The 27,673-nt window shown below is 37.0% G+C and overlaps 1 protein-coding gene across 5 annotated transcripts in view; it reads left to right on the forward strand.

Annotated features, from left to right (window-relative positions):
* The window catches only part of LOC139981701 (epidermal growth factor receptor substrate 15-like 1), a 65,236-nt gene that overhangs the window by 30,937 nt on the left and 6,626 nt on the right, over positions 1-27,673 (forward strand). Inside the window, exons 6-20 of one of the 5 annotated variants that reach the window (XM_071994307.1) lie at positions 1,828-1,953; positions 3,897-3,956; positions 4,662-4,883; positions 5,805-5,962; positions 6,558-6,729; positions 7,604-7,771; positions 11,059-11,268; positions 12,728-12,877; positions 13,677-13,865; positions 15,362-15,433; positions 17,733-17,826; positions 17,978-18,136; positions 18,808-18,893; positions 19,701-20,510; positions 25,203-25,220. In XM_071994307.1, coding sequence (XP_071850408.1) covers positions 1,828-1,953; positions 3,897-3,956; positions 4,662-4,883; positions 5,805-5,962; positions 6,558-6,729; positions 7,604-7,771; positions 11,059-11,268; positions 12,728-12,877; positions 13,677-13,865; positions 15,362-15,433; positions 17,733-17,826; positions 17,978-18,136; positions 18,808-18,893; positions 19,701-20,510; positions 25,203-25,217 — 2,691 coding nt within the window. In that variant the 3' untranslated portion in view covers positions 25,218-25,220. The remainder of the gene's footprint in view (positions 1-1,827; positions 1,954-3,896; positions 3,957-4,661; positions 4,884-5,804; positions 5,963-6,557; positions 6,730-7,603; positions 7,772-11,058; positions 11,269-12,727; positions 12,878-13,676; positions 13,866-15,361; positions 15,434-17,732; positions 17,827-17,977; positions 18,137-18,807; positions 18,894-19,700; positions 20,511-25,202; positions 25,221-27,673) is intronic. The other 4 variants (XM_071994304.1, XM_071994305.1, XM_071994308.1 and 1 more) reach the window with 4 other exon arrangements.

Here is a 27,673-nt window from a genome sequence, read left to right on the forward strand (position 1 = left end):
ATTGTTTCTTTGAGGTCAAATTTCCCTGCTTTGAAGTCGTTTTGTTCCTTGAGATCTCGAGGTGGAAGAAACTTGAGCAATGCAGTATTGTATGTTTAGATTGACGGAGAGTTAGGGAATACACCATGTTACAATTTTTTAGCAAATATCATCATAACATGTCGTTTTCTTTTGTTAACATTGTACAAACTTTCTTGCACAAATTTTGATGGGAAACCTTGTAAATTCCCTACAGGTCAGAAATTGTAACGCCCTCTTTTGGGTAATTTCTTAACCTATAAAGGACTTAATCCTTTCCCCTGTCACACTTCTGAGTGAACAGTTGCTTATAATTACACAGAGAGCACACGCTGAAACATGGGCGCAGATCCTGGTGGGGACAGCGGGACGCATCCTCACCACCTTTTTCAGTGGTGGGGACATGATATACCATGTCCCCACCAATTTTTTGACCAAACGCTGCATTTCAAATTCCCCTGTATTGAACTTTGGCGCAGTTTGATCCAGCATTGTGCAAATGACATTCAGCAGTTCTCATTTTATTATATATATCCACAGTTGTTAAATATTGGACGGAAGTCGCATTTGCTGAGTCTATAATTTTTTTCTGGGAGAGGACCCCAGACCCATCATATACAAAAGCCTACTTGGATTATTTGTCCCCTGATTTTTTTCTGCAGACGCCCATGTATTTCCCAAAACTAAATTTCTAAGCCATGAGATCCAAAACTTAAGGAGGTTTGGGAGCATCATTGGGTCTGGGAAGTGTTATTTCTGACGATCTGTGAGGTATATTTGCCAAAAAATTTCCCATGGTCGCGCTCCGCTTAGATAGTATCAAAGAACAGACACGCGTCCCAACCATTATCCAAGACTGATTTGCGCCCATTCGCTGAAATCATTTCCCTGCTGGTCTTAACAGTATGATCACCTTGAATAGCATCTACTGTCATCCACCCTGGCTAAATAAAGTAGTAAACACTCTATATTTCGTATCTTCTATTTATAGTGAATAAAAGAAAAAGTGTACATTTTACAGTCTTGTATCTAGGCCAAGGGTTCTAAGATGACTTTACGACAGATATCCCTAGTTCACTGGTGCCTTGTCACATTCATGCTCCCATGGCCACATCTCTGGTATCTGTCCCCCCTCTCTCCCCACCCCCTAATAGGGTACAGCCAGAAACCAGTGCACGCAACTTTATTTACAAGTTACCTCACAGGTCCCCATTTATACACCTGGGTGAAGAGCGGTAATGGATATTTAAGCGTTTTTCCCTGAGGATGCAATGTAATAATCTGACCAGGACTCGAACCTGGGATCCTTAGGTCGCAAGTCCATTGCCCTTAGCCATTTGACCACAATGCTCATATCATAAACCTGTAGTAGTAGTAACCAAGTGTTGGATACACAAGCTAATTGCTTGTGTTGACAATCTCTGACATACGGTGTCTACAGAAAGATATTTAACCTTTGATGGTATCTTTAAAAGTTTTCATAGTTTTCATACATATGTTTACAATGAATGAAGGGAAAATACTGTATCTTTTGCATGCAAAAGGGACTCAGGGTGACCATAAAGTAATTCTGTTGGGGCTGAACACCAAGATCTTTCCGGGAGAAAAATTTTAGGGATTACAAGGACAGTCGATAGTATCAAAACAGAGCATTGTTGATCACAGCATAACATCACACATTGTTCCTTTAAGTTAACAATTTTTATTATGATTACTATTATTGTTGCTGTTGTTGTTATTATTATGATCATAATTATCATTATAATCTACTCATGAACCTGTTTAACTTCTTTTCACTTTCTTCTACAGCCTGACGAGAAGACTCGTTACGACACTATTTTTGATGGACTTGCCCCCACAGACAACAAATTATCTGGAGAAAAAGTTAGACCTGTGTTTTTAAATTCCAAACTGAATGTGGAAACATTAAGCAAGGTAATTATGAACTTTAGCCCCACAGGGCCCCCACCCACATAGGGCTCCCTCTTTGCAGGGCCCTCACCCACATAGGCCCCCCCTCTTTGCATTGTTTAAAATTATGATAAGGTTTTTGTTGACTTGTTGCAGTTGTAGTGAATCTAAATGACGAGATGAATTTTTTTTGGCCACAATGATGGCAACTTCCCCTGTATCTTTGATGGAAAGAGTCTTATATTATACTGTAGCGCATAATGACTTGCTGTACTGCATTACAGAACTCTTAAATTCTAATATCTGTTTGTGTGAAGCAGAATTAGTGTAATGATCCCATGTTATTTAAGGCAAAAAGTAATCTTGCAATTTGCAACATTTGAAATCAATGGTCTGTTTTACAGTTCACATGAGACTAAAGAGATAATATACAATTGTATTTTGCCGCCAACGCCTATTTACAAGCAAGTAGTCTGTGTTTATTGAAATTATGACATCAGTGCTGGTATAGTTTGGATCGAGTGCATAGTAGAAAGTGTTATTAAGAGATGTTTGCTTTGATGGATAATTCAACCATGTTTAATACTTTTATGTTATTTGGCTGCCATATGGGATTTACTTACTGTACACTCTGCATACCTTTAATGCACTTGCGCTAAAACGCTGTGCAAATAACTCAGCATCAAAATGAAAATAGAAAAGTGGGTTATAGTAGAACTTTGCTCTAGTCACCCAGTCCAAGTTTGTCGTCGTTTTTGGGGATAACTCAGTTCGGACGGTTGACAATCTACAGCAGGGATTCTTAATCGGTGGCCCGAAGGCCAAATCCCGCTTGCAAAAGTTTCAGTCTGGCCATCTAGGGGGGGAAAAAACGGCTCTCTTTCTTCCCACTCATTGGGTACATGCAGACCCCTAAGGGCTTGGGTTGAGCACCCTCCCAGCTAACCTGCACATTACTCAATCTAGGAACAGTGAGACATTTTTTTTTCATTTTCTGGCCCACTGCTCCAAACAAATTTTCTTTCCGTCCCTGATAGAAAATTGATCGAAAACCCCTGATCTAGAGCATAATAAATAGCAATGGTAAATTTGATTATTTTGGTTCACTTCTGATTGGATTTCGTGGCTTGTCAACAGGTTCATCCAGAAGTGTTTCATCATATGCCACTGAACTTGTGAAGTTTTAAGTACTTTAGCAATGAACTAATTTAGTGGTCAAATATTGTTTAGCAGTTTTATAGGTTCTGAACTTTGTTACTTATAAAATACTTTGGTTGTACGATGCAATTCCGGATATATTACTTGCTGTTTAGTGTACTTATAAATACTTTGCTTCCAGCGTACAGAAGCAGCTATACATCTTTACACTTAGTATGGCAATTTGACCACTGGACATAGCATTTGTACAATTTGATTCTGGATAAATTACTCGCTGTTTAGCGTACTGATAGAATTTCACGGTTGTCAACAGGTTGCAGTACTGTACAAGTGTTTCAACATATGCCAATGAACTTCTGAAGTTTTATGTACTCTAGTAATGAAGTAAAATTTTCCTGACCACTGCACATGGCCTTTCATACAATGTGATTCCGGATAAATTACTAGCTGGTTGGCGTACTGCAATTGTGATATTTATGATCGTGGATATTGCCTAGCATTGTAAAGCCCATGAACGAAACGGGTTAACAATTTATCTGGGCTGACAACTTGACCGACAATCTGACAAATTGTATACTCTACAGTTAAAGTTAAAAAAAATGAACCAGTGAAAATAAATTGAATACATAGGAAGAAAATAATCCTTGAGTTGCTGCTAGGTGTTTTAGACTGTTTTGTTTAACCTCCAGCAGTCACATGTTTGGATATTAAACATTTATGCTACATTCAACAGTTAAAAAATATCAAATGATGAATTTTTTTCTAGGCATTTCATTTGATACCATTTTCTTCTCTTTTTTTCATTTCAGATTTGGGACCTAAGCGATATCGATGCAGATGGCCTGCTAGACAGGGATGAGTTTGCAGTGGTAAGAATTAGTGCCATTCCTGGAATGGACAGAACATACATGAGCACTGTGGTTCACATGTGTTCATTTTCCCCACCATTAGACTGCATTAGAATGTATTCAAATACAGCAATTGTGTATCCATAGTTGTTGTTTGAGGCTTGAAGTTAGTGTAACGTTGCCACACAGTACAAAGAGAGTTCTCAGTCTGTATTTGTGTACCCATAGTTAGTGTTATACTGCATAACTCTTAAACAAGGCATTAAGGATGCATTTGTATATCCATAGTTAGTTTAATACTGCATTACTCTAAACAAGACATTTAGCATGCATTTGTATATCCATGGTTAGTGTAATACTGCATAAATCTAAAAACAAGAATTAAGGGTGCATTTGTGTATCCATTGTTACTATTTTAGTTTGAAGTTAATGTTAAACAGGTATTCAGTCTTCATGTTTGTATGGATGGTCATTGCTTTTAATTTGATGTTAATGTAAAAGGACTCAACTCTGAAGAGCAGAAATTTAGTGATGCATTTGTCTCTTCATAGATTCATAGATTGATTCATACATCAGTATGAACATTCATTTTGATTTCATCCCTAGCAATGAAATGTAAGACCCGTGTTCTTATTTGATACTGCGCAAGAATCATTCTTCGTAGATCTTCATTCATCGCATATCATCTCGACCAACATTTCATCATTTAGATTTGTAATTTCACAGGCGATGCATCTAGTCTTTAAGGCGTTAGAAAAAGAACCAACTCCTCAAACATTACCAGCAAACTTAATGCCGCCATCCAAGAGGAAAAAGCCGACAGTGTTACCCGGTGCCGTCGGTGTGTTACCGGTGGGGGTGACGTTGAAACCGTTAAATAGCACCGCACCCACAGTGGGTGCGGCTCTCTTAGGGACAGAGATGTTGAGGCCAGCATCACCAGCTGGTGTGAGTATTTTATCAGCCAATAACATTATCTATAATTTTTCGCTCATTGCTAACCTGTCTCCCCACAACCTCGTTCTACCGTGCCTAGAATGAACTGGTAACCTTTTAACACTGTGCCGGCCCCTCCGAACTCCTTCACTGTCGATCGACTGATGCTAGCATACTAGGTCAACAATGCGTTTGTCACCCAATAACAATATTTGTTGTACACATTGTCTGTCTCATTTATCCTCTGTCTGATTGTGCTGTCCAATCAAGAGACTAGATCAATTCTTTTTCCCTCAGCCAATAGTAACATTTCTCATCCTCCTACGTTAACCCTTTTCCTGCCTCTTATTGAACCTTTGAATCCACTAGGATAATTGAAAGCAGGTACTAACATTTGCTTATCAGCCAATAGCTATGATTTATTGTTCTCTTTTGTTTACCAATCTTCCTTCTCTAACTTGCATAAATTTTGTTAATCCTGAAAAGATAAGCAAAAATGGTAACATTTTAGCACTGTGCTAACCACTCTCAGGTAGGGCAAAGGGGTGAATATGAGAACACTGAGTGATTGTTGAAATGAACCACAGGTAAAATCTATTTTTTTATCTTTCAACAACAACAATAAAAAAAAAGGACATAAGCAATCCATCAAATTTTTGAGATACAATACTTTTCTGTTAGGGAATGAATCGTGCAATAACCTGCTAATAGCGAGTGGCCATATGATTTTAACCATGTAGATATCTTAGTGTCAACGTGGGATATGCAATTACGTTTGAATATTAAATGGTTTGGTGAAAGTGGACAAGAAAGTTTTTACATGACACAGCACAAGGTAAAACGTTTAACATGGTCCACAAAAGTGCCGAGATATCAGTCTTGTTTCGTCCAGCCCATCCTCTGCATTCTGTGTACCCTTCTTTCTTCTGGTAGGAGCAGAGCACGTGGGTGGTCTCATCCGTAGAGAAATCGCAGGCTGACGTCGTCTTCAAGCAGATCGACACAGACGTAGATGGCTTCGTGAACGGAGAAGAAGTCCGGCCGATTTTAATTCAGTCGGGAGTACCTCAGCCAGAACTTGCCCAAATATGGTAAAGTTGTAGTTATATTGTTTGAAATTAATTTTAAACCAATACTAGTGAAGAAGAAAAAACACATGTAAGCAAAATTCCTTACCTATTGCAAAGAGCCTGTGTAGGGTAAGTGTGTCTGTAAAAGTTAAATGAACTGATGTTACACATCCTAGCAGGATTTCCTTCCGAGGCAAACTGTGCCAATCTATTAAAAGAGATCAGTATAATAAATTGTATATAGTTTACTGACAATTGTGAGAATTAAAAGCAAATTGTATATAGGAAACTGCCCCAGCCTTCAGGCTGTACATGCTCAGTTGAGAGAAGTACTTGGTATCCCCTAGGTCGCTAGTTTTAAATAATTTCGACCAAAGTTCCTCAGCTATTTCAAAGTTTTGTAGTATCTTAAGTTTCATGGTGAGTGTTGTCTCTTATTTATATTATTTCCTGTTGTTTGCTTTGTTTTGAAGGGTTTGTGTAACAAATTTTGAACTATACTTTCAAACAACAGTGTTTTGAAAGTTGTCTATAAAAGGACAAGAAAATGTTGTTTTTTGGGGGGTTCTTAAATGTATAATATCATTTTATATGTATTACTTTACTTTATTATCAGGAATCTCTGTGATATAAAGCAGACAGGGAAATTAAACTCAGAGCAATTTGCTCTAGCAATGTATCTGGTGAACCAAGCCAAGAATGGGACCAAACCACCAACGCAGCTTAGTCCTGAAATGATCCCGCCCTCCTCCCGACCAAAGCCAACGTCAGACGCAACTAACCTGGATGTGAGTTATTAACTGTGGTATAGTTAGAGGGATACTTTAATCTCTCAACATCCCCATCCTCCCCCCAACCCCCCAAGAAAAATGTAAAAATAAATAAAGAAAAAATTTGTATAGATATAACACAAGTGTGCAATTTACCATTACCTTGGCAACCACTAATATCCGTACAAATTTAGTAGCTAGACCGCAGTGAGCCATCATAGAACTATGGGTGCAAGGAACAAAAGTTTCATCCTTCTTTCCCTTGGTATCAGTACGAGTAGAACTCCCCTTGCTGTTAGTACAAGTAGAATTTCCTTTGGTATGAGTACAAGCAGAATTTCCTTTGTTATGAGTGCAAGTTGAATTTGCCTTGGTAGGAGTACAAGCAGAATTTCCTTAGTTATAAGTGCAAGTAGAATTCCAATTGTTGTTAGTGCAAGTAGAATTCCCATTGTTGTTAGTGCAAGTAGAATTCCCATTGTTGTTAGTGCAAGTAGAATTTCCCTTGGTGTGAGTACAAGTTGAATTTCCTTTGGTATGAGTACAAGCAGAATTTCCTTAGTTATAAGTGCAAGTAGAATTCCCATTGTTGTTAGTACAAGTAGAATTCCCATTGTTGTTAGTGCAAGTAGAATTCCCATTGTTGTTAGTGCAAGTAGAATTTCCCTTGGTGTGAGTACAAGTTGAATTTTCCTTGGTGTGAGTACATCTCCAAGTACAAGGCTCTATTAAGCACCATTACCAGTATAAAATGTTGCATTAGTACCTATGATGCTCTGGGAAATGTCCCTGTTCGTGTACAGATGTACAAGTACCGGTAGTTATGCTAGGATACAAGTTCCCCTGTGGTAGAGACCAACTTACCGATGCCACGTTCTCTGTATCTTTACAGGACTTATCTCTGCCAGGTGGTGCTCAACTGGGCGGGGATACCGGGCTCAACAAAGAGATGGAATCAATCAGTAAAGAGATTGATGGCTTCGGCAAGGAGAAAGTCCAACTACAGCAAGATATACGGGACAAAGAAGAACAAGTTAAAACCAGAATGTTAGAGGTGGAGGTAAGCCGGATTGATCAATCGATTCAACAAATCTCAAACTGGTAGTTGTGTGTATGGATGCAATAAGCATAGGCGTAGGAGCCTCATTTGATTTGGGGGGGCTGTAACGACTTGCCCGAAAAATATAACCAAAATTGTTCCCGCGCTCATTCAACATGTTAATGTGCATATCATATAGGCATTCATTGGTTATTACATCACATGCCAATAAAATACAGTCATTTTCCGTGTTATCACCCTTCCATATTAGTTATACTTATTGGGGAAGTCTCTACGATAATAATGATAATAATAATAATATACGTTTAACCATTGAAAAACACATTGCAAATTATTCTTTTTTCAGTAGGTGCCCAAAAAATTCTCAGCATATTGCCCAAATTTTCACAAAATTTTGGGTTGGGAGGCTGCAGCCCCCCCCCCCACCTCCTACGGCCATGGCAATAAGGGATGTATATATCCTACTGTTTATAGACAACATTGCACTAGTGACAAGGGTGAAATCTCTGATGGTTCTAGTTGGAGTTGCCTTCTGTGTTGTCTATGTCTTTGTGTTAATAGACAACATTGCACAAGTAACCTACTAGAGTGTGATCCCTGGTGGATCTTGTGGGAAGTGCAGTAGGCTCATATATGTCCTAGTGTTTATAGGCCAGAGTACACTAGTTAATATAGTGGAACCCTGGTGGAGGATGTGGAAAGTTCATTAGGGATTTATATGTCCTAGTGTTTAAAGGCAAGAGTACACTAGTTAATATAGTGGAACCCTGGTGGAGGTTTTTGTAAGTTCATTAGGGTTGTATATGTCCTAGTGTTTATAGGCAAGAGTACACTAGTTAATATAGTGAAACCCTGGTGGAGGTTGTGGGAAGTGCATTAGGCTCATATATGTCCTAGTGTTTATAGTCAAGAGTATACTAATTAATATAGTAGAACCCTGGTGGAGGTTGTGGGAAGAGCATAAGGGTTGTCTAGTTTTAATAATGACAAGTAACCCATTTGTTTTTTAGTTGTTTTATAGCTCGTTGGTGGTTAGTATGATGGTACGGTGAATATATTACAGACACTCCCTTTGAACAACCAATCTTAGAATAGCGTATAGCGTTCTGCAGTTTCACCAAGCTAACAGATTTCGCCTACAACAGGATTGCGACTAACCAAAACTAAGACATCATCTTAGATTTAAGTCTTAAATTTTACACCACAAAGAAGGTTAATATGGGGTAGGGTTGGTCTACACTCAAAAACTCTGCATTTCTCAGATTGCCTCTGCTTTATGTTCAGAAACATTATACTTTTGTTTCAAGTTCTAAGCTTGCTCTTTGTTTGTGTAACGTTTACGGCGGAAAAGCTAGAACTGAAGGCTCATCGACTTAAATGAACGAGAACAGAACTAGAATGAAATGAAGCACAAAACATTATATATCTAGACCTTGACGGGCCTCAACTTTCTCTTTGTTTCGTTTAGTCTCCGACATTATTTCACAGTTGAATGCTCACATCTGGCTATCTTCCATTGCAAAGAATGTCCAGCATTTATTTTGATAAACAAAGTAATTTATCCTTAAAATGGCCGTCGGTGTTTCACTTTTTACATTTGTAGCAATTAAATCGCAATCCTGCTTATTCTGTTTCTTGTCTGTTCACGAAAGTAGAAGTCGTGAACGATCGTGTAATTAACGAATTTGGTTCAAACCTCAACATATCACCGCCCCAAACACTTTTTCAGAGTAGTAACATTATCCCATTTAGAAAGTAAAATGACAATTTCAATATGATGTGAATTTTGAGTTGAACACTATTCGAAATTAATCTTAACTAATTTAACTGAAAATGAGCCTTAATTTAATGTGGGATTTAATTGTCAAAATAGTATCGTAAACCTTTGAACATCAACTGCTGTAAAAACAATAGATATTTTGAAGAGTTTATGTCAACCGTAAAAATGGCTGAGTAATCGAACCCTGGAGCTTAATTGAAGAAACTATTAAGAGCAGCCATTGCCAGAATTAATGTAGCATGAAAATCAGTTATCACTTTCCATTCTCATTGTGATGTTTGGAGGTCAAGTGATTTGTTTTGTCACCAAAAGTGAAATTAATGGTAATTACATTGTTATTTAATAGTGACTCATTGACTGCATATTTATCTATCGTTTGTCTGCCCAGATTTTATTGCAGCAAGCATGTTTGTTCCAATTAAGCTTAGCTTAATTGCTAAGCCTCTACCTACAAATGTGCGTGTGTGTTTGTCCACATTGTGTGTGCTTGTTCTGCATTCAGACACCCATACAGTAATTAATTTTAAAAAAAATAAAAAATTATAAGCAATTCTTTGGTTCAAATTTAATTGTTGTTAATGAGGAATAATGAGTTGTTATTATAATTAAGGAGTGTTTTACTAATACATTGAATAAAGGGGCTGGTAACTCTTGCTTCATAAAGTAGTTATTTTAGGATATATGTGACAGCTTACAGCCAGGACATAATTATTCTTTAATAGTGTAGTCATATTGGTAAGCTACTGTAAGGCGTACGGTTACTTTGTCGAACAGTATTTCACATTTTCAAATAGTTGTTAGTAGTGAGCAGGTTACCTGGAAAAAGAGGATCGTTTAAAAACATGGTTCTCTTTTCCAAAACCTACATGGAAATGGTTTTTCTGTCCTAATGTAGCTAATTTGGGTGAAATTTACATTCTCATTGCCTTATGATCTTGGAAATATTGTACGGTAGTATAACCTTGCAGTGAATGGTTATACTGGTTAACCTGTACAGCAAGGTCACAGACAGGAACAAGGCATGCCCAGATGCTTTCTCTGATCTAGCAGAGAATATCAATGTGGCAAGTAAAATGAGAAATATCTAGTTGTTTCCCTACAAATCATTATTAAAAAAATGTAGCTAAATGTTTGTACAAAATATTTTGCACTTTTGTGAAACCTTTAACTCATGAGAAGATAACAAGGTATTAAACATTCATTCCTGTTGCTTCACATTTCATTTGTCATTTTAGCCTAGACGTTTCAAATCAGAGAAAAGTGGAACATTTCTTTCAATTCTTATGTTGAGCAACAAGTTAGGATTTCAAGTTACAACTTGCAGTAACCTTCTTATAGTCTTAAAACTTGATAGCATGAAGGGTAAAATTAATCAATAAAAAAAAAAACAGAATTCTCGGTTGGTCATTCTAGTATCCTTGTTGAAAGTTGACACAAAGCTGTCAGAAATGTTTATATTCCCTCCTATTCCACGTCTGCAGTCCTCGTATTTGTATCTTCTCTGCAGAGTTTACAAACCGAACTGGACAGCAACCAGTCGCAAATCCGGCAGCTCAGCAATCACAAATCCGATGCCGAGAGGAAACTGGAGGAGTTGGAGGAGCAGAAGCAGAAAGCGGATGGACTCCTGGCAGAGGTCCAAAAACAGTGCCAGGAAACAAAAGCATCGTTAGAGGCGTTACAACAGCAGATTAAACACCAACAGAGTGCTGTAGATGTAAGCATATTTGGATAGATAGAATTTGATTAATTTATGTCTGTGCAGCAAAAAAATTGATAAGTGTTACAACAGCAGATTAAACACCAACAGAGTGCTGTAGATGTAAGCACATTTGGATCGATAGAAATTAATTCATTTATGTCTGTGCTGCAAAAAGATTGATAAGTGTTACAACAGCAGATTAAACACCAACAGAGTGCTGTAGATGTAAGCACATTTGGATGGATAGAAATGAATTCATTTATGTCTGTGCTGTAAAAAGATTGGAAACAACTGTTTTATTAGCTACGAGGGGATGATTAGGAAAAGTATTTGCAATAATTAGAAAATATTTCACATTTTGATATATGGGAATATAAAACAAAAGGAAAATGAACCAAAAACTCCAACTTTTGGAGATACCTAATCCACAAAGGTAGTGTATATGTTATAGTAGTACAACCTCTATGTGCAGTAGCATTACTTAAACACCAGAATGTTGATTGAAAATTTGACTTTGTTTTCTAACTTACCTGTCTCATCACAACTTATGCATTCTTGATGTGTTGTGACTAAAGTAATATCTGGATTTTCAACCTTTAGATCGTCTTGCAGCTGCCTCTTGCCCTCCATAACTATGCATTACTTATATTCAACAGGCAACATGTACACTTTCTCATACGTTTAGAGTGACTACCACCCACATCTATCATCTACCCTTGTAAATTCCAGTTATCATAGTCATGATGTAAGAGGGCGGTTTGGTTGTTAGCTCTCTCTTGCCCTATTAATATGAATGTCTGCAAGTTTTTTTTTCCCCAAAGGAGGTGGGTTCCTTTTCAAATCGGTCTCCCAAATTGGAAATGTTTCTGTTTTTGTTTGAATGCTGGTAAAGCTCTAGAATTATGTAGCTTGGAATACAGTTATTTAAATTGTCTTTTAAAAGCTGTATTTTTGAGGTGATCTAACCACTTTTAGGTGGTTTGCTTGGGGGGGGGGGGTGGCATGTAGTAGACCTGAAAATGTGATAATGATGAAAACAGGCAAAAATATCTGAACACTGAAAAAGAAAGAAAAAAAAAACAGTACCTTAAATTTGCCATATTGGAGTATCCATTTAATAAAGTGTTTGGATTTAAATCTTTTAATGACTTGCTAATATACTTCACAGTTGAATGGTTGTTAAGTACATATAACTCTTAATTAGGACGGGGGGAGGGGGGAGGGGCATTTATCTGTGAATATTATGTGACCATGTTAGTCCAGTTGACACAAGAGTTATAACTCAAAGTAATATGCAGGCATGCTATGAGACTCAAACCTAAACTAGACAGTAAGGGGATATTAAAAAATATAACACACCCAGTTCTCACTAGTATGTCCTGTTTGATATATCAGTTGTATTGCATTTAAAATGTTAGGAAAACTATCTAGATAAGTGTCATTAAGGGGCTTGTCTGTTCTTCCGTCTCGCCAGAATCAAGTCGAAGAATTGAACAAAGCTCAGAAAGAGTTAGAGGCTCTGAGACAGGAAGAGTTAGCATCAGAACAGAAGAAGGAAGCCAGTACAAACCAGCTGGATATGTTACAGACAAACCTGAAACAAACAAACGATGAAATCGCCAAGGTAAATCCATCTCAAAACAGGTGTTGAATGAATATTCATTGATAGCCCAAATTTTATCTTTATTGATATTTTAAAATTTAAACTTTTATAAAATTCAATTTTGATTGCATTTGCCTGCCTACCTTGGTGTGAACGTACTTTTAAATTCCTTGGTACAAAAATTTGATGCAGCCACTGTTTAACATCATGATACTGAAATAGGATTATCAATTTGATGGCATGTGATGCAAATGTGGGTCGGATTGTAGCCCGCTGACCCCATGCAGGTCCCTCCAGCAATTTTGCTGATACCCAACAAGGTTTTCAAACCCTGTAAATGCAACCTGCACAACCATAAGGCACGGAGAAATATGAAATATTTATATACCAACTTTGAGGACTAGGATATTATTGATGAGTTATATCAACATAGCAGATGAAAAATTGAGCATGTGGAACTTTCTGACATTTATTAGACCATATTAATGTGATATTTCCATTTTAACAGGATTAGTTTCGACCTTAAGAAATCTGACCCACAGAGGTTGGGTACAAATTTTCAGTCTGGCCAGAAAGATCCATTTTGTGCCCACACCAAGCATAAAGTTATAACAAATGTTACAGCACATGCACAAGTGGCTTAATAAGGTTCATTCAAAAGAGTCGAGAGTACTAATCACAACGTTGCAACTTTAACACTAATTTGCACAAAAAATTCTCTAAAGTCTGTAAGTCTCGTCGAGAACGGCATGAGAGACTGTCATGTTTGAAAAATACAAGAATAGGATGACTACATCGAATTAACTTTCACCCTTTTCAGTTACAATCAAAGATCAATTTAGTCCGAGAAGGCCAACAGAAATTGAACAGCTCTATAAGCCAATACGACAGTGCCATTGAAACGTCCAAGACGACTGGAGAATTACCGACCGTGGAAGAATTGCCTCCTCTCAGTCTCGAAGAACTTAGCATCGGGAAGAGTGACGATGCCCTCAGCAGTCGAGCGACCGTAAGTGGATTTCAAACATTTACTTTGCTCCTGTCTCTGGCTTCGTTTCATTTTCCATGTTTCATCTATTCATTTCCAACCAAATTTCCAAACCATTTGTAGAACTTTTGTGATCAGTTCGAGTTCAAGTCACTCCAAGATTAATGTATGTCGTCCAGTTACAGAGTTGTTGACAATTGACAATTCATAATCATGGACGTTAAATATGAATGTAAGAGACTGACTTCGGTCAGCTTGTGGCTTTGATAAGCCAATGATGGCTTCTTCGCGAGTTCCTGCTTGCAGGAGGATCTAACGTACATACATCAATCACAAAGTGCAGTGCAGGAATAAATTAACTACTTTTGCTACTTTGGTCTGTAATATTTGCACAATTGTCACTTCGTTTCCATGTTTAGACTTGATCCTTGTGTGAAAAAAAAAATAGATTAAATCTGTTATATAATCCCGATGGAATACAATGGAATACAATTTTTGCTTAGCAGTTTTTGGCGAAGTTGTTCATAACAGTTAATCTCTTATCGCAAATGATGATATTTGGGTGTGCGGCCCCTTTAAGCTCTTCATCGGTCATAAACTAACATGCTTCTTTTAATTACGGTAAGCAAAGTACTAACTTTAATGCCTGAATGTACCACTTGCAGAATGGCTAATATGAATCATAATAACAGCATGATATGGTGTCGGTGGTAGAATCCATTAACTCCCGTTCATCCGGCTTTCTCTACTTCATCTAATCCGTCAGCTGTTTTATCTGTACCGTTTCTCATCATACAACCACATTGTAACATGTCACAGAGCTGATATTTTCCATCAATGGAGTAAGGTTGCTGAAAATATATAACAGCAATAACTAAAACATTTCAGGATGACCAGTTATTTTGTTCCTTTTGATGGTATTGCAAACAACATTGATGATGGTGACTGTTGCCCTACTGTCATGACGATCTAGGTTTTTTGCTTCACCTCTGTGGGTTTAGAGTTTTTCATTGCGTGCCGATGGCCAAAAGAAACCTGTGCGATACTGATGGTATGTGTGTTGTGTGTGCTTATGTGACACCTGCTTGTAAATATGAAAACTCACACACTTTATGTTGGTTGAAGCTCAACCTCGGTGTGTAGATAGTGAGAACAAGAAATACTATTGAAATTTCTGGAGGTCAAAGGTCTTATGAAGTCAAACATAGGTCAAAGTCTGAAAACATTGTTTACAGAATATTTCAAAGATTAGAAAAAGTGACTCTTTGTGTGGTTCTGCTTTATGAAGGATTTGATTAATTCTGTGTGAAATTTCTTCTATTCTCAGCCATTCATGTATTTGTTACACCTAATTCCCATATAACATCATGTGCTTCTTTCATTATTCTTTCATCATCTATTTATATATATTATATTGAAATGCACTTTAATAGTTACATTTACTCTTTGCTTAGTTCATGCATATTCATCATATTAACCAGCTTGAACATGTACCATTAATACCATCTACCTTACAGGCTGGCAGTAGCCCAGTTAGTAGTCTCAGTGCTTACAGTATTTCATCTGAGCCCATCAGCAGGATAGAGGAGGTAAGAGTTATACCTCCACAGGTTTATGTATAAAGTGATGGTATGGATTCACATCCTTCCTTTAATAGCAATAGGGAACGTTAGGTATGTGGATTCACATCACCCATATGCAGTAATGGTATGGATTCACATCTTATGTTGGTATGGATTCACACCCTCTTGTGATGCTATGGATTCAGACCCTCACACAGTGGTGATATTGATTTACATCATTATCACACATTAAGGAGGCAGATTCACATCCTCTTGTATTAATGATGCATCCTCCTCACACAGTGATGATATGTATTCACATACTTATCACACAGTAATGGTATGTATTCACATACTTACCACATTGTGATGATATATACTTTACATACTTATCACAGAGTGATGATATGGATTCAGATACTCATCACACAGTGATGATCTGGATTCACATACTTAACACATAGTAATGATATGGATACACATATTTATCGCAGAGTGATGATATGGATTCAGATACTCATCACAGAGTGATGATATGAATTCACATACTTATCACACAGTGATGATACGGATTCACACGCTTATAACACAGTGATGATATGTATTCACATACTTACCACGCAGTGATGACATGGATTCAGATACTCAACACAGTGATGATATGTATTCACATACTGATCACACAGTGATGATATGTATTCACATACTGATCACACAGTGATGATATGTATTCACATACTTATCACACAGTTATAATATGGATTCACATCCTCCGCATGCAGTAAAAAATCAGTTACAAAAGTCAAGTCTTGGAAATGTTAGTCTTATACTGCAATATTTACCCAAATTTCCTGCAGACATTTCTGTCATTTGTTAGGTGGACTACTTGTTTTAAATGAATTGATGTGTTTACATCAAAAATCAAATATTTTAAAGATGCACTAAACCAGGATTGTAGCTGTCAATTGCCTATACCTGACCAAATAAAATATAAACTTCAACAGATTCATTCAAGTCACTGTTTCCCCATCTTTTTCTTTTCGCTTTCCTTTTTACATATATTAAATTTTTTCGGCTTCTAGTTTATTGTTTCCTAATTAACATTTGCTTGGGTAGAGGGAACTCAAATTGGCCATTGTTTCTTCTTTTTCATCTTTGAATTTGTTGATTTTCATTTTCTCAAATGACACAGATCTTGGTTGTTCTCATGATTGTCACAAAATGTGGACAAAGTGTGTCTGCGGCTGGTGCGCAAATATTCTGTGTCACCCAAGAAGGTTTTTCTAGAACCCTATTAAATGTGGCCTACAAAACCATATTAGTATCACATTGGTTTTCTCCCACCGTAAAGCAACCGATGCAAGGAATTCAATGAATGACCACAAACAAAATCATGAAGCCTTGTTGTCTGTTTTTTGTTTTTAATATAAAATCTACTTATTATAAGATATTTCAATAAAACAGATCTATCTTTGATAAGATATTTCAATGAAACATATCTACTTATAATAAGATATTTCATTAAGACAGATCTACTTATGATAAGATTATTTCAATAAAACAGATCTACTTACGATAAGATATTTCAATAAAACAGACAGACAATGTCTATGAATCCTTCCCGCTCTTTTCGTTGCCATAGAGTATGTTTTCCTGTGTTTTTTTCCTGTCATGAGAGTTAGGTATCTCCTCAGGTGTTACCGCCTTAAAGTAGGTCACAAGTTTCACTGTGACTATAAAGATTAAGTTTGTGCACACCCCCATTGTACAAAATACTAAATAATACACAACGATTATTTAAAGACACGGTTGACACACAGTCTCGTTGATATATCTGTAGCAACCACAGTAGAGTTCTCTAAGAATAGGAGCAGTGATGGAGGAGAAAATGCAATTTTGTTGTGTAATAATGAACAATTATTGTATGTGGCTCTCCAATCTTCTACTCCCAATGTTTCATTAGCACTGAAAGCAAGGCAAAAATTTTTAAGGATTTTTTTCTTTCTGGTCTGACATTTGGTCCTCTCGTACGACCGAACTAGCATTAAACATTTTGCCGTGCCGAAAATTTGCGACAATTTTCCTTGTGAGTAGTCATGATCACGATTTCACCTTTGCTTTTTGTGCAGTCGAATGCATGACCCTGCTTGAATATAGCTGTAACATTAACAAAGGACATGGCAGCCATGTTTGGAGTCATTTTTCTCCTCTTAAACTTTTTTTGACGACTTAGATGGTGCCGTCCATATCAGCCTGTGTTGTATTCTCTTTACTTTCTTAATTAGCAATTAATTAACAAAATTTCTATTTCCTTCTTCCTGCACAGGATGATCCCTTCAAAGGCAAAGACTTGTTTGCCGAAGTCGTCGGGACAGGAGATAACGGCGATCCGTTCAAATCTGTTGATCCGTTTAAAGATGGTAAGTCGATAATCACAAATTGCCAGAGATGTCTCACTCTCATCATCAGATCAGATTCTTCATACACTCATAACTGACGTACTCTGCGTCGTCAAAACATACGTAATACAACTAAAAATGTCTCCCTTTTGTCTCATTTTCTTCCGTGCAGCTGATCCTTTTAAAAGTGATGATTTTATCGCGGATCCATTCGGTGGCGATCCATTCAAATCAGACGATCCCTTTGCCAGAGAACCGGCATCCGCTCCTTCCGATCCATTTAAAGGGGATGATCCGTTTTCTGGTGGATTAACCAACGGGCAGGCGGATGGTGAGTCACTCACTTTGAACCCCACAGGTTGTACCCCGGGTCATCTAAATCATGGAAGTTGTGGACATCAGAAAGAGAATAAACAACTTTTAGGGTGTAAAAAACTTCCCCATCCCCCATCCTCCCCAAATATGCCAAATTCTTTTGGAGTAAATGACAAAGGGAGCATGTTACGAAGGCCAGTATGGCTTATGGATTATAACTTACACGTCAGGTGGCTTCCAATTTAACATTTTTAATTCAAAATTGGAATCTTATCAATTTAGAAAGTCATTTCAGATGGGACAACAGTAGATTGCTCTTGGATGAAAAACCCACCTTACTATGACCCGGCCGGGTATGGAACCCGGGACCTCCCGATTACTAAGCCTCATTGCTTCAAATGCCACCGCCTTTATCCACTTGGCCACAACACTTTATAAAACTGTTGTTTCTGGTGTGTGACTAACCATTGCCACCAAAGAGACTTGTTAATTACAATATCAGGAACTGCATTACAAACTAATCTGTCAGCATCTTGCAATCAATTAAGAATTATTCTTCAGCGCTGGACAATCTGTGCTTGCCATAAAAGCAGATTTACAAAATGGGCTTTAAAACTGTGATATAAAATAACCATGAACGATCTTTTCAAAAAAAAAAAATTTTTGTGTCCATTTTCTGTCTTTCAGTTAAACCAGCATCTAATGATCTGTTCGCTTCCTTCGATGCTTTCGCTGGTGCAGGTTTCGGGAGCAGTGGCGGAACCTTTAGCAAAGTAAGGATCTGGTCCTCTTCTTGAGAGGATGCATCAAGCAAAGGAGTCTAAGAAAGAAGTCTTGCATGCTATTCCATATTTATCTGTAAATCAATCATTAAGTTTATTTCCAGTTTTGTTTCCTCAAAGGTAAAGAAAGCTGTGTCTTATTTTTTCTTTCCTGTTCTATATTTCAAATGAGACATTACAATTTCATAGAATAGTAATTGCGTGACGTACTCTTTACAGCAGTCCACACCCCTCCCCTCCCCCTCTTGATGGTAGTAGGTCTCCCCTCCCCTTCTTCACGACAGTAGGTAACTCATTGCAACCAAGATGTAAAAAGAATGAATTGCTGGTTTGTATTAAAGTGAAAGGCCATAGCATGTCAGTCCCAGTAGGATCTTTCCTCGAATGGAGGTCCCACAGGGATCACAAACCCTTTGGGGTCCAAGTGTCGTACATTTACCGACAGAGGTATTTTCAATTTTGGGTCTGTTGGCAGTTTGTTATGCACTTCCAGTTATTCACTTGATTTGTTTCAGACACATCCATTTATTTTGGTTCTATCACTGGCTTATTTTCTTATTTGGTGCTCACTTTGTCATGAATTGAGAAAGGTTGTTATCCTAGTCACTGCTTGCTCTTTCTGCAAAAAACTGGGCCACTTCACCATTGCAATAAAGATCTTAATGCTGAAGTAGTTTGCACAGATCTCTTGGGTAATATTAGTATTAGAAATGTAGCAGCTTCTTCAGTTTATTAGTTTTTTTCTTCTCTTTTCTATTTCTGTTGAGTTCTATATCATTTTTTCCTTTCTATCGTTAGAGCTCTAGCACAGATAATTTTGGAGGGGATCCTTTTAAAACAGACGACGTTCCCGAGATCCCGCCAAAGAAGAGTAAAGCCCCTCCAACGAATACCACGTCTACTCCGAGTTCTACGTCGGCAATCAGTAGCGACCCCTTTCAGGCTTTTGGACCTAAAGACGCATCATCTCCTTCCACTAGCGATCCCTTCGGGAGCGCCAGTTCTGTGAAATCGCCGAGCGACCCGTTCTCTTTTAGCGGATCGGCAAAGTCCGAGGAAGGGAACGATCCATTTTCCACGCCGAGCGTCAGTAAAAAAGACGATCCCTTCGCTTCGTTTTCATCGTCATCCAAAGTCAGCGACGGTGCCAGCGATCCGTTCACCGTCTCTGCTTCCACAACGTCGGACAAATCTGTAGACATGTTTGGTGCTTTTGGAATGACCCCAGGACAATCTGAGAAGCAGGATCCGTTTGTAAAGGGGAGCGATCCATTTGGGGGATCGTTTGTTAGCAATTTTGATTCTACAGTATCCAGCAAAGACAGTTCTAAATCAGACAGTACTCTCGATCCTTTCGGAGAGAAAAAGAAGCAGCCGAGCGACGATCCCTTCGGCGGGAATAACGCCGATCCGTTTGGTGCATCCGCGGCTAACTCTGATGATCCGTTTGGAGGATCAACTGCTAAACCCGACGATCCATTCGGTGGATCGACTGCTAAACCCGGCGATCCATTCGGTGGATCAACTGCTAAACCAGACGATCCCTTCGGCGGGTCGGCATCAAAGTCTGGTGGATTTGCAGATTTTGCCAATTTTGGGAACGTGAAGGTAAAACCTTAAATGAAAGATTAAAAGACCAGTTTAATTACTTTTATATTTGTACTCATTACCGCTTATGTTTTTCATTGATTAAGTTCAGCCATGTTCATTTGGTCTTCAACACTAAATTGTTACAGATTTTGCCTGCCTATATCTTTCCTCTCCTTCAAGAACCAAATGTCTTGCATGGTTTGCATTTTTTACTCCTCAAAAACAATTTTTAGAGCAAATCTGTGGTGAGACTGCAGAACTTGGAAGAAGTTTTGTCCCATGATGGTTTGTTGATAACTTTAAGAAACATGTGACTATAATGAACTACCGTTAATAAGAGAGGTCGACCCTCTCTCAGTCAAGTCCCAAGGATTTAACTTAGTCTACCTCAGCTTTTAATATTCATACCAAAGTAAGAGAAAGACAGTGTGAACAACATGAAAACATTGCAAATATAATGTTCACACATGTATGTTATTCTTTGTGTCCGAGAAATTCAAACATAACACATATAAAGCTCAATAACATTTGTGCTTTTTAAATCATAAATTAACAATGTGTAGTAAGTATTTCTTCTTAACATGCACGTAAGAAGCAACTCCACATATATATAACTTCAATTATGAAGTATATATATATTTATGTACATATATATATATATATATATCCATATCCTAGTGGTTAGGGTGTCCCCATATAAAGCGTGAGGCCCGGGTCCGAATCCCGGTGGAGGCTGGAAGTTTTTCACTGTTTTGGATTTTCCAAACTCATTACGATTTCAATTATATATATTCATTTGCCTTTGTCGTTTACCTCCATTTCATTAACAAAAAGTCTGTTTAAAGTATCTCTTTCGAGACCCGGCTTTAGGAATCACAAATGATTTTGAGTTGGGTAGAATCGTGTTTGATCTCTAGAGTAAGGGAAATATGTCACCAAAACAGAACTAGTATTGTTCGATACAGGTGACAATCGCCTACTGTGGAATTACGACCTTCCTTACTGGTTTCGAACCTCTGGACATACAATCAGCGTCCATGGCCTAGTGGTTAGGGTGTCCGCATATAAAGCGGGAGGCCCGGGTTCGAATCCTGATGGAGGCTGGAAGTTTCTTCACTGTTCTGGATTTCCAACTCATTACGTTTTCAATTATATATATATGTATACATATATATCTGTATATATACATATACATATATATATATATATATATATACACATATATATATATATATATATATATATATATATATATATATATATATAAAATTGTGTCATAGAGCAAACTAAATAAAAAAACACATTGGTACAACCCCCAGCTTTACAGCTGGTTCTGTAACTGAAATATAAATTTTACTCCTTTTTATTCAGATACAACACATCAACAGAGACAACACATCAAACTGTCTTTGCTCTTGATTATGATTTCACAGATGCAATGGGGACATCATTGAAGTCACTGTTTATAGTTGTGATGATGTCACTTGATCATGCATTACCAACATTAAATAGCATCACATCACAAAATTGAATTATTTTTATAGTCATTTCAATTTTTTAGGGAGAAAAAAAAAATACCCTAGCTGTTTGTGATGTGTATGAATGACATCACAGATTTATGCAGCATGATGCACTTAATCCAAATAAAGTGAATAAAACTAATATTTTATATCTTAACAACACAGCAAGCTATTTAGTTGGGAGATCGATCAATGTGCTTAGCTTTACAAAATATATTTTTGATTTCCCATAATTTTTTTTATCCCTTTAATTTGATAATGGCTACAGTAAAATGAATCTGTTAGGTATATTAATTGATATCAATCATATGTGTATATTTGTGTGGTTCAAAGAGTAGCTATGAAAGAGAGCTCTGTGAAGTACATAACAATTAATAACAACCTCCTGTGAATAAAGATTACTAATCAATACCACTGGCAGGTTGGAATACTAACAGCAAAGTGTGCAATTTGAATTGGAATGTCACAGTCGTGTTGCTATCGCTTTGAATTGTTGAATAGGCATGGTGGGCGACCGGATATCCTGAGAATACCAAAATGGGTATCTCACCCAACTGGGAATGTCCAAATGGATATCTAACCCACCTGGGAATGTCAAAATGGGTATCTTACCTACTTGGGAATGTCCAAATGGATATCTAACTCACCTGGGAATGTCAAAATGGATATCTAACCCACTTGGGAATGTCAAAATGGATATCAATCCACCTGACATTGTCAAAATAGATATCTAACCCACCAGGGAATGTCAAAATAGATATCTAACCCACTTGGGAATGTCAAAATAGATATCTATCCCACCAGGGAATGTCAAAATAGATATCTAACCCACTTGGGAATGTCAAAATAGATATCTATCCCACCTGGGAATGTCAAAATGGATATCAATCCACCTAAAATTGTCAAAATAGATATCTAACCCACCAGGGAATGTCAAAATAGATATCTAACCCACTTGGGAATGTCAAAATAGATATCTATCCCACCAGGGAATGTCAAAATAGATATCTAACCCACTTGGGAATGTCAAAATAGATATCTAACCCACTTGGGAATGTCAAAATGGATATCAATCCACCTGACATTGTCAAAATAGATATCTAACCCACCAGGGAATGTCAAAATAGATATCTAACCCACTTGGGAATGTCAAAATAGATATCTATCCCACCAGGGAATGTCAAAATAGATATCTAACCCACTTGGGAATGTCAAAATAGATATCTAACCCACTTGGGAATGTCAAAATGGATATCAATCCACCTGACATTGTCAAAATAGATATCTAACCCACCAGGGAATGTCAAAATAGATATCTAACCCACTTGGGAATGTCAAAATAGATATCTATCCCACCAGGGAATGTCAAAATAGATATCTAACCCACTTGGGAATGTCAAAATAGATATCTATCCCACCTGGGAATGTCAAAATGCATATCTAACCCACCAGGGAATGTCAAAATAGATATCTAACCCACTTGGGAATGTCAAAATAGATATCTATCCCACCAGGGAATGTCAAAATAGATATCTAACCCACTTGGGAATGTCAAAATAGATATCTATCCCACCTGGGAATGTCAAAATGGATATCTAACCCACCTGGGAATGTCAAAATGCATATCTAACCCACCAGGGAATGTCAAAATAGATATCTAACCCACTTGGGAATGTCAAAATAGATATCTAACCCACCAGGGAATGTCAAAATAGATATCTAACCCACTTGGGAATGTCAAAATAGATATCTATCCCACCTGGGAATGTCAAAATGGATATCTAACCCACCTGGGAATGTCAAAATGCATATCTAACCCACCAGGGAATGTCAAAATAGATATCTAACCCACCAGGGAATGTCAAAATAGATATCTAACCCACCTGGGAATGTCAGAATAGATATCTATCCCACGTGGGAATGTCAAAGTGGGTATCTCCCACATGGGAATGTCAAAATTGATATCTAACCCACCTGGGAATGTCAAAGTGGATATCTAACCCACCAGGGAATGTCAAAATAGATATCTAACCCACCTGGGAATGTCAAAATAGATATCTATCCCACCTGGGAATGTCAAAGTGGGTATCTATCCCACATGGGAATGTCAAAATTGAATATCTAACCCACCTGGGAATGTCAAAGTGGGTATCTAACCCACCTGGGAATGTCAAAGTGGGTATCTATCCCACCTGGGAATGTCAAAATAGATATCTAACCCACTTGGGAATGTCAAAATAGATATCTAACCCACCTGGGGATGTCAAAGTGGGTATCTAACCCACCTGGGGATGTTAAAATGGGTATCAGGATTACCTTTTAGAGGATTTGTCGACAATGTTGTAAAATGCTGATGGTTTAAAGATGAAACAATAAATATGAAAGTGTTTCCTCACATACAGTAAAGTCAACTAGAAAATAGTGCCCAAAAAATGGGGACCTTTTGCTACTCCAAAAACCTGTTAGAAATCAGAGAGAGAAAAGATTACTGTACAAGACAACTTTGATTTTTGGATTTCTTTTTTTGTGGGAGTATCACTGGTAGTTGTATGCCCCCTTTTGGGTCAGCGAATTTATCAGAAGAAGAGAGAATCTTTACTTTGGATAGAACAGAAAAGGGTTCACTAATTTGGTGCTTTTTCAGAGCTGAGCAAACAACCACTGGTGTCCAGGAAAGTTGACCACACATGGGAGAAAAAGCAAAATGCATTGTAACTTCATAGAAGGAATCCTGGAATAGTTTAGAGTGACAGTGTCGAAGCACGCCTTCTAATTTGTCGGGTTTTCTTCTTCTTTTCTCTTCTGCAGTCACTTTGCAGACAAGATGTCTACATTAAAATCTTTTCCATTATTTGATATTGATGTATAGAGCATGTTAATGCACTCTTTTTGTGGGACAAGTAAGGAATAGACTGCATCTTGGAGAGCACATAACGACAATACCAGTTAAAGTAGTGGGGTGCATAGAAATTATACAATGTACAACTTATAGCTGCTCTTATATTTGAAGCTGTAAATATTACCACAGGCTATCTTGGTGTTAGACTTGTGTAGGTCAGGAAAAGGGCGGGTGAGGAGGGGGGGGGGGGGGGGGTTGGGACTGTCCTTTTGTAGGAGATCAGTCAATGTTTCTGTCACCTTTTTTTCCATTGTTTAAAGAAACCTTTCTTTCTTCCTCTCCGACCTGCAGTCCGAGCTCAAGTAGAAGGTATGCAATTGCGGTATTCACCACAACTTTTAAATTCTCAATACCAGCCTGTGCTTTTTTTCTCTTTTTTTTACTCGTCCTTCTCAGTTTTAGCCTTTCATTAATATAGAGCCTCCCTGTTATCTGCAGCATTAAGGTTATTTCAACATGAAATTAACCCCTCAAAGTTCAGTGGTTATGTTGTTTCACCCTACCACCTTTCCAATAATTTCTTTTTTGCCTTTCTGTTGGTCTACTGTTTTTTTTTTCTTTTTTCCTTTTTTTCTCCTCTCTTACTTTCTGCCAGGTCTGATCCTGTCACATGATTTGATTTCTGTTTTCTAAAATTGCAAAAATTTTAACTTTTAACACAGCATGAAGAAAAAGAAAAAAAAAACACATTTTTTGGAAAGATGCCATTTTATTTATTTTTTGGGCCTCCTTTTTACTGAATTTCCTTGAAATTTGAAGACAGATACTTGGCCAATGTCTCCAATTAAATCTGAATTTGTTTCTTTTGCGTGCCAATTCCATTTTCCCTTCTCCCACCTCCCCCCCCCCCCCCCTCCGCTCTCAAGAAAAGTCCTTTGATATCTTGCATGAATTTTTCACAATTAACAAAAGAAAAAGATAAAAATTTATCCCTGCTGATTTGATTTTTGCCCTTTTTGAATCAGATTATATTTGTTTCCCAGTGAACCCTTCCATGGTAGGAACTGCTCTGTATTTGGTATATGGAGCCGTTGAATATTCACAGATTTAAATGAAAAAAAAAAAAACCTGTCAGGCATGTTTATGTGATTTTATGCTTTGTTAATAAATTGATGTGAATGGAAGAAAATACCCAAAGGAACAAAACTTTAGCAGTATTGAAGATAATTTTGATGTTTTTATGATAAAAAAAAATGCTCTCGAATTTAACTTGAAGCAGCAAGAAACAAAAGGAAAAGTTTCGTATAATTATTTCGTGTTTTATTCGTTCAAAAAATTGAACACTTTGATGCCTTCAAATAACTATCAATAAAAAAAATAAGAATAATAAAAAATAAATAAATAAAAAAAATTATAAAAAAATAACAATAATTATTATACGTTCGGCATAGCAGTAGTCAAAGTGAACCATCCATCAATTTGTTATATCGTCTTATTATAGACCAATTGAAAATTTGCATATGTCAGAGATGTTCTATAATTTTTTTTTTTTTTTCGTTTGTATGTACCGTTACATACAGAAGCTTCTTAACTGTGGCAGTTAAAAATTATCAGGAGTATTATATCATGTTGATAGGCTATTTATAAATATATATATGCTATCATAACCTTAATGGTTCCCTTTCAGCCTTATTCCACATCTGTATTTATTTTATATCCATGGACTTTTTCATCTGCAACCATATGTCTACAATCTATAGCAGCTGAAAAGAAATTAAAAATCTTCAGAATTGAAAAAGAACATCTCATAACGTGCTGGGATGGTTAGAATAGTATTTAAACTTGTGAATCAATCCAAAATTATAACTTTTTTTCTATCTGAGAACAAAAAATTGGAACATCAAGTTCCTCTTTTCAGCAAAATAATTGTGTTAAAAACTGTATTTTAGATATTTATTTCATGGTTTTGGGGTAGAACAGTCCGGTTTATACAACATTAAAAACATTTATGAAATTTAGGTTTATTGTGAAGGACTTCATAATTACGACTGTAAAGCAATTGAACATTCTAATGGTAAGGGTAACAACGGCTTAGTGTTAAAGGTCAAAATGAAAATTGAACTTAATCATAAGGTCAAAAGTAGAGAATATATTATATCTCAGGTTTATAGGAAGAAGGCTCAGAGAGGCCCATGTAAAGAGATGAAGTTTAAGTTGTAGGAGTTTGCTTTATATATATATCTATATATATATATATCTTTATATATATATCTATATATATATATATATATATAGATATATATAGATATATATATATAGATATATATATATATAGATATATATATATAGATATATACATATATATAGATATATATATATATATATCATGACTCATTTTTTTGGGCCATAATATATATAGAAAGGTTTGGGGAGGGGGAGGGGGTTAAACAAAGTGGAAAGTTGTCATATCCATATTTGATGCTAGTTATGGCATAATATATCATCTATATCAGTCACACATATACTTTGATGGTAATTTACACCGATCGATGCTAACGGCTCCATTTCATAGATTTGACTTTCTGTTGTGGTAAATCATGACTCATTTTTTTGGGCCATAATCACAGCATCAGTGGATCGATTACCGACCGTTGCATTTTTACAGACCTTTCACAGCAGCTGATTTGTAGGTGATATGATGAATATAAGTTTTCATTTGGGGATTAATATGAATTCTCAGTTTGTCAATCTGTTTCCTTTAAATGCTTTTTCTGGAGGGCAGTGATATGAAACATTGTGGTACAGGCAATCTGCCATCATAA

This window comes from Apostichopus japonicus, chromosome 2 (genome assembly GCF_037975245.1).
Source record: "Apostichopus japonicus isolate 1M-3 chromosome 2, ASM3797524v1, whole genome shotgun sequence".
In the NCBI taxonomy this organism is placed as follows: domain Eukaryota; kingdom Metazoa; phylum Echinodermata; class Holothuroidea; order Aspidochirotida; family Stichopodidae; genus Apostichopus; species Apostichopus japonicus.